This window comes from Urocampus carinirostris, chromosome 1 (genome assembly GCF_059441175.1).
Source record: "Urocampus carinirostris isolate Australia breed hairy pipefish chromosome 1, RoL_Ucar_1.0, whole genome shotgun sequence".
Lineage (NCBI taxonomy): Eukaryota > Metazoa > Chordata > Actinopteri > Syngnathiformes > Syngnathidae > Urocampus > Urocampus carinirostris.
Window position 1 is genome coordinate 10,667,165 of NC_142349.1, and position 13,995 is coordinate 10,681,159.

Sequence of the window (13,995 nt, forward strand, 5' to 3'; positions counted from 1 at the left end):
AACAATAGTGAAATGTCAAGAAATAAGATATGAAATCCCATTTTCCTATGCATAAGCAGGTTACATATTTTTGACAGTCTTGTGTTCTTGTTTAGGGTGATGGTGGCCCTAGAGAAGATATATTAATTTTGTGTGTTTCCCCATAATTGCTGTATTCTGTTTGTGTTCCCGCCGAAGCATGTGTTGTTCGAGTGATTGCATTTTCCTTTAAGACTATCTTGGATCTGATTTCGGATATCCCGTTCCTGTTAATTACCAGTCTTTGTGGGGGTTATTTCTGCTGAACTCTCAGCTTGAAGGCATTGTATATTTCTTTTGTTGATTTTGTCTGTCTCTTGTTAGAACCTACATGGTACAGGTCCAGAAACAGGCTCTGGAGCAGGAAGCATTTCCCCCAGTGAAGTGAGTATGAGCAAGGTGCATCGAAAGTGAGCCTTGCACACGCTTTGGGACTGTCAACTTTTTTTCCACGCCGCCGGATCGCTCTGTCCATACACGTTTTTTATATAGTGTGGACGTCGAGTCTCATTAAACCACACCCAGCAGGGGGGGCCACGTATTGACGGCATGATGTTTGCTGTTGCTGGTTGCTTTTTCACAGTGCATGATGGAAATGTCACGTAATGCTAAAAGTGCATGTTGTTTTAAAGTGGAGTAGCACTTAACGTGGCAGCAGCAGCATCCATCAGTTAATTCACTGCAATGTACTGTTCCCTCCTCTTCCACAGAAATGCCTATTTATTCTGTAATATGCGGTGTGTTTACTAACCTTCTTATGAGCCAGGTAGCCTCTACTCCTCCCTGCTTCTCTCTTTTTCTCCCTGCTTGAATCAATTTAATCCATTCCTTTCACTCCAATCTTTAATGTAATTCTCACTCAGGTGTGATGGGACTCTTTACCAACGCTTTCTTCCTGCTATGTCTCTTTGCACTATCCTGTTTAAGCATGTGTTGAGGATGTTCACTGCAAAATTGCATGCGCTGAACTGCGCGTGAAGTTTTTCGATATATAGGTGATGATGACTCAAATTTTTTTTTTTACAGCAGAGCTTCCATAATCCAACACTTTTCATTTCCTTATGCTGGTGTTATGTTTGACATTGAGATCAAATCATTACAAAGTATGGGGAGTAGATTTTAGGGTAAAATGCGCTACAATGTTTCCGTTCTTTAGATGTTATCTTGGTGTAAGATTCCCCAAGATTTTACATAATGTTCAAAATTTATTCACAGTCAGCCATTTTTCAAGAGACAAGCACAACTAAAGCACAATGAATAATAGTTAAAAAAGCACGGGCATAATTAAAAAAAATTCCAAGACTCACAAAATTACCTACACACAAAATCTAAATATAATACATTACTTTGAGTCTTCTTGTTAGGTATCACTTCTGTTCTTTCTTCGGTTCGCTATGTAAAATGTTTGTGTACAATAGATTTTATCATCCATCCATTTTCTTCCGCTTTATCGGGGCCAGGTCTCGGGGGCATCCGCTTCAGCAGGGATGCCTAGACCTCTCTATCCCCAGCCACTTCATCTGGCTCATCCGCCGAGATTCAGAGGCATTCCCAGGCCAGCTTAAAGATGTAGTCTCTCCAGCCTATCCTGTTCGGAACTCCTCCCAAGTGAAGCGTCCAGGACGCATCCTTAACTGGCCGAGCCACCTCAACTGGCTTCTCTCAATGCGGAGGAGCAGCGGCTCTTCTCTGAGTCGCTCCCAGATGACCAAGTTTCTCACCTCATCGTTAAGCGAGAGCCCAGCCACGCTGCACAGTAAACCCATTTATGCCGCTTGTATCTGGGATCTTGTTGTTGCGGTCATGACCCACAGTTCATGACCATAGGTGAGGTTAGGAACATAGATCACCGATCTGTCTGTCAATCTACTGTTCCATTCTACCCTCACTCCTGAACAACAACCCGAGATACTTGAACTCCTTTACTTGGTGGCAGGATCTCTTCCTCAAGCAGGAAGCAGCATGCCACCCTTTTCCGACTGAGAACATAGATTCTGACTTGGAGGTGCTGATCTTCATCTCGGCCACTTCACACTCGGCTGTGAACATCTCTAATCAGAGCTGAAAATCGTGGCTTGAGGAAGCCATCACGTCACATCATCTACAAAAAGCAGGGATGCAATGCTGAGGATTCTAAATCGGTTGTCCTGGTGCTAGCTGCACAAATGGACACTCTTATGTTTGAGCACGGTGTTGGTTATGGACAGGCCGTGATGGGCACAGAAGTCAATTAGTGAATCTGTTTAGATCGGGGGGGCCGTTCCTCCCAATCACGCCCCTCCAGGTCTCACTGTCATTGCCCACGTGAATGTTGTCCCACAGCAGTATGAGGGAGTCCGCTCTCAAGCACACACTCCAAGGAATCCAAGAAGCGTGGGCACTCTGAGCTGCTGTTTGGCTGCTCTCGTCTACCGGGGTGAACATCAACATACAGGCTCTGAGCCGTGGGACAACTAATATGCCCTCACCGGCTTTGCGCCCTCTCGCTGCGGGCAACTCCTAAGTCCAACCCCTCTCAAGAGGACTGGTACCAGAGCCCAAGCCGCGTGTGGAGTTGTGTCCGACTATATCTAGTCAAAACCTCTTAACCTCTCACACCAACCCAGTCTTCTTCCCAGCCAGTGAGATAAACATTCCATGTCTCAAAAGCCAGTTTTCTCTAGCTGGGGATCGGTGCACCAAGGACCCCTCCGTTTCTCTATGCACTTGACCTCTTTGGCCCCTCCCACTGGTGGTGAGCCTATGGGAAGGGAGACCCACGTCGTCCCTTCAGGCTGTGCCTGGCCCGACGCAAAGGCCAGGCCACCATGGGCTTGCCAGCGGACCCCACCTCCAGGCCTGGCTCCAGAGGGGGACACAGGGAACCTGCGTCCGAAATCAGGAAATCGTGAACCAAAGGTTTTTGTCGTCTAAGGGGTCTATGAGCTGTGTTTCACCTGGCCTCTTACCTAGGAACTGTTTGTCATCAAAGACCCTACCAGGGGCTTGAAGCCCGCAGGCAACAGTTTTCTTAGGACCATTGGGACACACAAACTTCTGCAAACTTTTTAGGGACCTTTGGACTTGTACAGGTAAATGTTGCCTTCATATTGTCGTAACTATTGTTTTGACAAAAAACAGTTGATTCTCAAATCTAAAATTAAACACCACTTCCCTTAGTTGGCATGCTACAATTTTTGAAGGCGCATCAGAACCCACCAGCAACCCTTTGTGGAAAAAAAAAATAAAATGACGGGATAAATGTCTTTGGCAATAAGTGAGTTAAACTTGAATTATGTTGTTGATAATTTAAAAAGATAAGAATAGACTTCCCGTTTCCTGCTATCGCTTCTGCCTCTAGACAAAAAGCAGAACTTTTGCATTTCTCTATGAACAAGCTTTGCATGAGAGCCACTGATTGTACAATGCCTCCTAGTTTCGTTTTTTTCACCTTGTTTTTAAGAGAAAATAATTCAAAGGACCACATATGAAAACAAAAGATGAACTTTGGTTCTTTTTGGTAGATTGATTAAAAAAAAAAATATGAATTCAATATTCTTTCAGGTGCTTTTTCTCGATTTCCTACCAAAGGCTTTTTCAGCAATAAGCATTGTTATCTGTCCCCAAAAAGGAAAAGGGGGTGTGGCATACCTCCTATATCCATAACTAACGTAAAATTCGGACTATAAGGTGCACATGATTATAAGCCGCACCCATTACATTTTTAAGGAAAAAAATGATTGTGTATGTTCATGAGCCGCACCTGACTATAAGCCGCAGGTGCCTACATTGAAACATGAGATATTGACAAATAAAGACGGTATACAGAAAGAGTTTTAATAATATAAGGTACCTTAACCCCTTAAGCTTCCGATAGCCCGTTGGGTGGCCGCTAGACTTTTGATAAATAAATACTTGTCTGTACGATGTCACCAGTCACTGAAATATGTCATGCCACATATCATAGGAAATCTTAAACTCTTGGGATTCAATATGTTGCCATTTCAAAATATACTCTCCAGGGAAACTTCACGATGAGTCTGAAACAAGATACCCTGGAACTATAAAGCTGGCGTAACTCACCAGTATGTCCCCTGGCCATCTTCATCTTCCTTTAATGTCCGCAAAAATGGGTTTGTTACATCAAGGACAGTCCATAGAATCTAACAGTGTAAAATATTGACTTCAAAACACACGATAATGCTGACAGATAAATATCCGCCTTAAACGTGTTTGCTACGTTGGACGTTGCTTCTTGTCATCTGTTTGTTTCTATAAATGAACAGACTCGTAAAATTATTCCCAATATGGTAGTCAGCCCTCACCTTTTGATTGACACCTTTTCAATGATGAGGGTCTTTTCATGCTAGTTTTATTCATGCACAAAAGGCGATGTTACATTAAGCTTGCATTTTACTCAACACATTTACTCCACGTGTCTCACCCTTACCTTCACTTCTCGGGCGCTGCATCATCAACCAGTTAAGGGTGTCCCCTGCCCACAGCCAGAATACAGCTGGGATGGGCTCCAGCACCCCCGCGACCCTACTGGAGTTAAGCGGTGCAGATAATGGATGGATGGATAGCTGCATTATTGCATAAGCCTCAGAGTTGAAAGCTTGGGAAAAAAGTCCCGGCTTATAATACGAACTTTACTGTAAACCTATATTCAATACAATCAATTGCAAGAAAGATTTGAAGTATGAATTCAATGATCAAGTCTTGAGAAAAATAATATATATATATATATATATATATATATATATATATATATATACTATTACTTGATATTTGGTATAACCCGTGGCAAAGAAGGAAAAAACAGCTTTTTAGGAATTTTTGTTCGCGCTAATATATTACCACTTTTCTAGGGGCTCAACTGAGCTGCTTACAAAGCTAGAATTTGCATCTTTTTGCCAGAGTGCATGTGCTGATCTTGAAGCATTTATGAGTAAATGGATTTACAATAAGGTGTTTAGAGCTGGATTTTCCACTGTGCTGTCTTTTTTTGGTCTGCTTTTTGTTTTCTTATCGTCTCTCAACGCAAATTAACATTCTAACAAAAAGCATTTCCTTGATTGACCGAGAGCAGGGTCATGATTTAGAGCGGGGGTCAATATTTGCTTTTCTTCTGTGCTTTGCAGAGCTCTCAGTATGTCCAGTGTGTAGCCGGCTGCCTTCAGTTGATGCTCAGGGTCAACGAGTACAGGTTTGCCTGGGTTGAGGCTGATGGAGTTAACTGGTAAGGAGTTGCTTTTTTACAACCTGAAACATGTAATAATTAGACTCTTTGTATTTTCAATAAGGTTTTGACATTTATTGAAATTTTATGGTTCAATGACATTTTTTTACCGCATGGGTCGTCTGGGCAACACTTACTGTGGTGTTCCTTGGGCAAGTACAGCCTGCCGGTGTCCAATGCTCCCGAGGGCACAATTTTTTTGGGTTGTGGTTTGTTCATAGTTGTGTTTTATCATCTTACACATAATGTGAGACAAGAGACAGAAATTTCTGCTCATTAGGAGATGCAATATGCCCAAGTCCTGATTCTCATCTGATCAGAACCTCAACTGATTCCTTTATTTATTACAAACAGTTCAGTCACAGAATTAGGGGAGGGATAACTAACACTTCAAGGGGACACAATCGTAAAAAGGTAAACATCAAATTACTCTGACATCACTCCAATATGACAATGCAACTTGTCCCCTCAGGAAAATGGTTGATAAGACTCGGAAGCAAGGAAAATACTTAACTCAACTGTAAGGTTCCTTTAATGTTCAATATTTTTTGCATATGCATCATGAATTTGCAATAATACTATCACTACCCCACATCAAATGGTTCTTGTTTCCATGGTTGCAGTTGCAGGAGAACCCTCCTGATCTTACTCAAATACTGCACCTTCCTTTACCCAACTATTAATATGACAAAAGTAATATTACATATTTCATAGACGCGGTTCTAATTTAAGTTTATATATTTCATTTGGTTGTAGTTTCAATAAATGTTCTCTGTAAAGTGTTATAAAAGATACTATACAAATACAATTATTATTGTTATCTTGTGTGTTATTATTGTCATTGTTATGATTGCATTTTATTGTCTTGCACAATGGATTTTTATACAGAACTACAAAATAAAAATATTATTTATTGTGATTGAAAACAACAAAACAACTGGAATGGTCATCATGGGCAATAAACATTGCTCCTACAGCCTACTACGTGTTCCCATTCTCCAGAGTGGGCTTGATCTGGAAATCCACATTATTTTTGTTTTGTCCAAATGTTGAGAGTATATGTTAGACAGCAAACCAACTATTGAATTCTCCGTAGACCTTCAGCCATTAAATATTCGGGACATTGTTATTGTAGCTCCGTTCCAGCTCCAATTCGTCATGGAGACCGTTGGCAGTCCTGCTGTTAAATTTGCATTTTTTCCGGGTCCACGCGCCCCGCTTGCACATAGTATTCAAGGCCATGATTAAATATAATGGCACAAAGGCGCACAACCGCAGACCATAGCCATTAAGATATCTGCACACCACTGAGAAGCAGCTCATCAGCATTTGTTTTTGTTGTCTATCCCCTTTTCCTCCCTCCCTAGCATAACTGCAGTGCTGAGCAACAAGTGCGGATTCCAGCTCCAGTACCAGATGATCTTCTGCGTGTGGCTCCTGGCTTTTAGCCCGCAGCTGTGTGAGCAGCTGAGGCGCTACAATGTGGTGCCAGCACTGTCTGATATCCTGCAGGAATCTGTCAAGGAGAAGGTCACTCGGATCATTCTGGCAGCCTTTAGGGTATGTGGCAAACTCCCACCACTTTTCACTTTTAAAAAGTTTCAAAAACGTGCCCAAATATTTCAGAAAGCTTTGCACTGCACTTTTAACTTGTAATTGGGTGTTGTGCTTTATCGCCTCTGGGGAGGCAGACTGAAATGGGTCTATTAAGCAATTTAGGAAGGCGATAAAATTGAACTCTATAAAAGATACATAAATAACAAAATTATATAGTCACACTGCTTGGTCAGCTGCTTTCTGCCATTGCTTCATATCGGTTGGTTATATTTTGTGGTGATTGCTTTTGGGGAGCAAAAATCTTCAGAAGCCTTATGAACCCAAAATCAGTTTTGTCAGATGTTACATTTCCACCCTGTCCCAAGTTTTCAGCTACTAAAGCAGATTACAACAACAAGCACCAAATCAATTAGATAACTCGTTACTTACTAGACATATTGTATAATACTGCTATATGATTTTCTCTAAATTTCACTAGCTGGGTCTCCAACTCAATGTTTACAAACTCTGAAACAAATTTAATTAAAATTTGCAAAACAGACACGTGACTGGAAAACGTCTGTATTAGTTTTGCCAATATTGAGACTGCTCTTTCAGATGCTTTATATCAGTGTGACTTTCTGCCTCAAGAAAGCTTCCTAAGCTAGGAAACACTTAACCGTTTATTGATGCATCACGAAAAAGAGACGGCAAAGAAGCTTATTCGTGCTACAAATACTTAACATTCACTGATGAAACCACTATGCCTTTTCGCACGTCGATATGGGAACGCAAGTGCGCAAAAAGCTCTCAAGACCTGTTATCAATTACATTTGTTTTAGATTTCAAACCTACATAATTCATTTTTGGGGTCTTTATTGCTGTCTAAAACTGTTTCCAAAACAAAAAAATATGTTTTAGGTTTTTTAAAAACATATTAAAACCCACTACCTCCAAGCATAAAAATATTTTGAGAAGATTTCTAGTCCTTTTTTTCCATTTAGGTTCATTTTTGCAATGAAAGTTTGAGAAATGAAGTAGGTGGCTTTTGTCTTTTGAGGTTGCTGTCACCAAGCAACCAGGCAACTCTAAAGTACTATAGACCGCTTATTTTTAAGGACATGACCTTTCTGAAGATAAGGGGCCATACTGGATTGACGGAGTTTTGTTAATCCTGGGTAACAACCAATTGCACATATGTAGCCCTAATTTAAACAATAGTACCCATTTCCACAAGAACAAAATGTAAACTATGCAATTTTCTCAAATATTTTAGAAAACGAAAATGCTTTTCTTATTTTCACTGTTTACATTGTCCGAGTCTTAATGCTGATTGTTAACGTAATCAAAATACTCTGAACAAAAAAAAAACATTTTTTTTTTTTTGATCATACATTTAATTTAAACTGTGTCATTGCAAGCATAGAACATTGTCATACCCTCTACTATAGCTCTCTGGGTGAATAACAGAATCCTAACAAACAAGGTAAACCTTTTTTATTGAGCCGTTATTGCTTTGAAGAAAAGCAAAAAACAATCACTTTGATAATCAATGCTATAGCACTTCCGCAGCCTTATGTTATGGACATACCGGAGACAAAATCTTGCATTGCTCCGCGAGACTTGCACGAGTTTGATCGTTGGGTGCTTGAATGAGTTTTCGGTCTCACGCAACATGACAAATAAGATGAGGAGCTCCAACTTCCAGCCAACACAACAAATATACAAACTAGACATATATCTCTCTCCTTATGAGAAGCGCTTTGGCTCTATGTGTTGGTGGCGCTTGTTTCCTCACGTCACTAAACATCGTCGCCAGATAAACTGCCATCGCCACACTAATCTCCGTTTAGGCAGTCGCCTTATTAGTTCGGTCAGTTGTGAAGAGGTTAGCACATTCGTGAAAGGTGCCCGGTTCGACACTGGGTGGAAACATTTGTTGACCTGAGGAGAGATGGGGGTCACCCGGCTGTACTTGCCCAAGACACACCACAGGAACCGGTGCCCCTAAGACCCTGGTGGTTAAGGGAAACCACCGGGTGCATGGAGATGTGTTCCTCACACAGCGATAGTCAATCTGCCGTCCTCCTTTGTAGTACACTTTTTTTTTTCGATTGCAAATTTTTTTTTACATGGTAGTGTCTCAAATCCACCTCCCTTGTTGTTTTCACAAAGTGATGCAGGTGGGTGACGTTTTACCCTTTTCTATATCGATTGGCTTCTGGCTCAAGCAAAGCTTAAAAAGTTTATTCATTTCACCGCTAACGCAGCCCTGCACAGGATTCTTGCTTTCCCCAGCAGCCATTCACTCTTAATCATGCCATCCACTTTGACTGTAATATAAAAGCACCTCCCCAAATGCAGTGATTACGTGTCCATTTCATTGATTTTCCCAAATGTGCAGTGTGCTAGACTTATGTAACACATGCAACGACAGTACTTGTTATATAAATCATGATGTACAATTCAAAATTCTCACACTTCTCTTGACCAATTTAGGACTGAAGTGTATTGGCGGTTCTCTTCCAAAAGCGTTGAGAGTGCGGTTGCTTATTTTTAATTTGGGTTTTTTTTTGTTTGGTGTCTCCTAGCCAATTAAATTCATCACTCTAAACAGGTGATGTTTTTATAGTCCTTCTATAATGTCCTCAACTTGCGAAGCCATTTTCTGACAAATTCGCACTGGTTAAGGAAACAAATTACAAAACAGCAACACATTTGCAGACTTTAAATGAATTGAACTCAGAGTTTTTTTTTGTCATGACTTAGGTTAATTGACAAATAATACTAAGAAGATTAAGAGTTCAAAATGGCCAGGAGGAGAAACAATTACCTTTTGATTTCTGAGGTTAAATCAGTACAACTGCATCTCAGAGCTAAAGGTAAAAGACCTGTACCCCACTCATTTGCAGTATTTTGTCACAATTTTTCTCCTATACTGCACACCTCATTTGAAACCGCAATTGACTCTCTGGCAGCAAAGACGAATGTTGGATCTTACGTGATTGCAAGAGGGAGACAAACTACAATATAGCATAAAGCAAAAAAAATGATGTTGAACAGTTGTAGTATGACACATTTAGTTTGTTTTATTTTTTTCTAAAATTTATACAGTGGGTTTATGAAAGAGAATAGAATAGAATATACCTTTATTATCATTGTTACAAAATGGGTTTAACATATTGTGACAACGAAATTGGACTTGGCACTATAGTGTCACATTTTACCAAGAGAATAAAAAAAAGGATAACAGATAATTTACACAAAAAAAGTGTGGGCATGTAGAGGCATAAGATATTTACATTGGGTGTTTTCATGCAGTTTTGGGATCGTATTAGTGCAATATGCGGTAGTGCAAAATAGGCAACATTGTGCAAAGTAAGCATAGGCATGAATACAATTTTACATCTGTATGAGGTAGTGTGTTTGCAAGAGTTTCGTTTTTTGTGCAGTGTGTTTAAGGGTGGTGATGGCTCTGGGGAAGAAACTGTTTCCGAGTCTGTTTGTTTTTGTTTTGACCTGTAGCGTATGCCGGAAGGCAGCGGGTCAAAGAGGTGGTGGCCGGGGTGAAAATAGTCCTCGATGATGTTTTTTGCTCTACTGAAGTAGCGGTAGCAGGCAATATCCTCCAGACTGGGCAGAGAGCAACCAACGATTCTCTGGGCTATGTTGATGACCCTCTGAAGTGTTTTCCTGTCTGCTGCTGTGCACCCAGCCTGCCACAGCGTAATGCAGTATGTCAGAATGCTCTCCACTGTGGCTCTGTAGAAGGACACCAGCAGCTGCTGTTTCAGATGATTTTTCCTGAGCACTCTCAGGAAATGGAGTCGCTGCTGGGCCTTCCCTACCACCGCTCTGGTGTTTGCAGACCAGGAGAGGTCATCGGAGGTGTGCACACCCAGGAATTTGAAAGAGTGGACTCTCTCTACAGTCTCTGTTTATAATGAGTGGTGCCGGGTTCCTGCCTTTTCTCCTGAAGTCCAGTATGAGTTATTTTGTTTTTGTGGTGTTCAGTATGAGGTGGTTTTTCAAACACCACGTTGTCAGTGTCTCCACCTCAGACTTAAGTTTGGTAAAAAAAAATTGTAACTATGTTTTTTTGTGCCTCAAGAGCTGTCATAAAAATAATTGATTGGGCATTGACAATATAGGTTGTTTACAGGAAAAGCCCTGCTTTTTGTGAGTGGGACCAAAGAGGCTGTTGTAGTTCAAGACATGTTGCACCATTCACTCAGCTTAATAATTCCCTAAAATTTTCAATAATACATTATTCTTCACCAAAGTAGTTAAAATATCTCCTGTATCAATTTATTATTCATATATATTTTTTTACTAGCTGCTAAACTAACCACCAGTCCCAATTTAATTGTATATCTATGGCACATAGCTGATAAGTGTATTCTATTCAATTCCCTTATTTAGATTGTATTTGTTTACAGCCAAACACACGAGAAGTTTCTCATGAACTGAGCACAATCAAAGGTGGAGAGAGCCTCTGGTCTGAAATGTAAAAAACAGGTGATCTTTACAAACTACTCTTATTAGGAGCACACCAAAGACCCTCCCCATGTAGCTTGGTTTTCTATTTTTGCACCTAGATTTTACCACTTTACAATACAGGGCACTCTAGGCACAAGGGCTGCTTTAATGTCTTATTCCTACACCTTCACCCCATTAGCAGTATTGTCTCACCCCACAAAAATGTTGGTGATTCTCACCTGAGGATTTTATAATAAGGTGCTTCTAATTCAAAATTGATTTTGTTTCCCCTCCCCGTTCTCATTAATGCTCACCTCCTGCATCACAATGCTGCTTGAAAATCAGTATGCTGTTGGTAAATGCTTACAAAATCAAATCACAGGGGCAAAACAAAGACTTTCATTTGAAAATTTAGAAAGAAAAAACCTCGCTTATTTTTCATGCTTTGTGCGGACGACCTTGTCACACAGGGCACAAAGGCTGGGATGAATAGTGCATGATTATGTGACAGATTTAGAACGGAACCACTTTTTTTTGCAGTATCTGAACCCGCGCAGAAAGGTAGCAGCGTTTCCTTCACCATTTCAACCTCAAGAGATGCTGAGAGAAGTTTACATTATGACTGATGTACTGGGGTTAATTAAAAGTAAAGGGGGGGCGGCAAATGGAGACCAAGCAGATGTTTTTCTCAGTTTGTTGTGGACAGAAGGAGGGCTCATTGTCCCTTGCTTGAAGTTTTTTTAGACCGCCGGGTTCCCAGATTTTTTTCCATCCAAATACTGATGTGCATGTATTGTCGTTTCTCCCAAATGTCCTCATTAGTGAATGAGCCAACCGAGACTGTCTTGTCCTTCAGCTTTTACACAAAGCTGTCATAGTGTGTCTGCTGCTACTCTTAATGTAGAATATTTCATCCCGCTGTTTTGGTAAGCAAAACGTTATACATTTGCCTCAGAAAGTTTTTTTCGGTCAAGTCATGTGCATGTTTTCATTGATAAAAAAAACCCCAAATGAATTGAAACTATTGTTAGCATAGTTTATGCGTCAATTCCTTTTTGTTGCTAGTGAAGACATATCTTGTTTGAGATCAAAAGTCAAATACAAAACAAACATTCAGAATATATGCATTTTTTTTAAACCACACAGTTGATACATGTTTTTGCGAGTTTGACAAATTTCTCTTCAATATTTTCTATAAACAAATTAAATATGCACATATATAGACAAGGCGGCACAGCGGCCAGATGGTTCGTGTGCATTCCCACGGTGCGGAGGTCCAGGGTTCAATTTCAGCTACCGGACTCCCCGTGAGGAGTTTTCATGTTCCCGTGCTCGTGTTTTTTTTCTTCTGGGCACTCCAGTTTCCTCCACATTCGAAGAACATACATGGCAGGTTAATTGGTCCAAGTTGTCCCTAGGTATAAAAAGGCTTGTGATTTGTCGTCTGCCTCCTTGTGCCCTGCATCTGGCCGACAACCAGTTCAGGGTGTCCCCTGCCAACTGCCCAAAGATGGCTAGGATGGGCTCCAACATCCCCTGCGACCCTTGTGAGGTGCAGAAAATCGATGAAATTGATACACAAAAATGTTTGTAATATACCAATTAATGTTTTTTTCTGTGATCACTTTGTTGACAAAATGATTCAACCACTTTCCTATGTATTAACGTATTACAGTGGATTCCCAAAACTAATTTTAAAACTTCTACTTGTAAGGATAATCATGTCTTTGAAAAACATTGTTGCTTTAATCACCTTCTTTTTACAATAGTCACAATTGTCAATTGGTTACGGCCATTCAACTTAGCAAAGGTGACCATTCGTGTCTTTCTTTATAATTACAAGCTTTGTTTCCATAGTTAACATGTTTTGCGTCCACATACAGCGTCACAGCAAGCCTTGGGACTCTAGATATAAATATTGTACAAAAAAAATACAGAATTGTAAATCTGATGCACAGGCTTTACAAAGCACTGGAGATTCTGAACTGAAATAAGTGCCCATTGTGGGTAATATTTCAGCCATTTGCAGACCAACATTAAAATGACGGCAACTAAAAGCAGACACTCATCTTAGTGACGTAACCTATGCAAAAACATTGTTATCGTTGACATCGCATCATGGGGGAAATGCCTTAATGAGGGTCTGAAAACCCATCTTATTCTACAAACGTAAAAATGTTGTAAAGCGGGGTTGGCGTATTAGTCCAACATCCTTTTACAACAATACTGTCCGTTTGACGTAAAGTACACTTTTCTTGCTACGATCCACGGGTATCTCTGCCCATTACTCCTGAGCAAAGGCCTACAGTTCATTAACGTTTTTGGCTTCCATGCTACAATTACCGTCCTGATATCACACCAGGGTCTTTCAATGAGATTTAGATGTAGTGATCGCGATGGCCAGTCCAAAATCGTCCAGCCAATCTTTAACAACCAAGCTGTAGTAGATTGGGAGGTATGCTTATGCTGCATTCCAGAAAAGTGAGAAGTAAGACTTCTCCAAGACCAGAAAAATATCATTCAAATGAAACCTAAGGTGGAAGGTCCTGGTCGCAAATTCGGAGAAAAAATATGTACCCAGACTACAGCAAGTACTTCAATCTGACGTCACTCGACAAAATGGCGATGTCCATGAACAAACACATGGTGAATGGTTAAACATGATTCACACAAGCCTGTCAATATTGACATCAGCCACCATTTTTCCTCCAAACTTTGAGCGCTTGCGAGAAGACAGCTTT

General features: G+C 40.6%; 1 protein-coding gene across 2 annotated transcripts in view; it reads left to right on the forward strand.

Annotated features, from left to right (window-relative positions):
- The window catches only part of atp6v1h (ATPase H+ transporting V1 subunit H), a 43,464-nt gene that overhangs the window by 13,067 nt on the left and 16,402 nt on the right, over window positions 1-13,995 (forward strand). The window contains exons 7-9 of one of the 2 annotated variants that reach the window (XM_088326181.1): window positions 343-402; window positions 5,142-5,239; window positions 6,607-6,799. In XM_088326181.1, the coding sequence (XP_088182307.1) occupies window positions 343-402; window positions 5,142-5,239; window positions 6,607-6,799 (351 nt within the window). The remainder of the gene's footprint in view (window positions 1-342; window positions 403-5,141; window positions 5,240-6,606; window positions 6,800-13,995) is intronic. The other variant, XM_088326191.1, reaches the window with a different exon arrangement.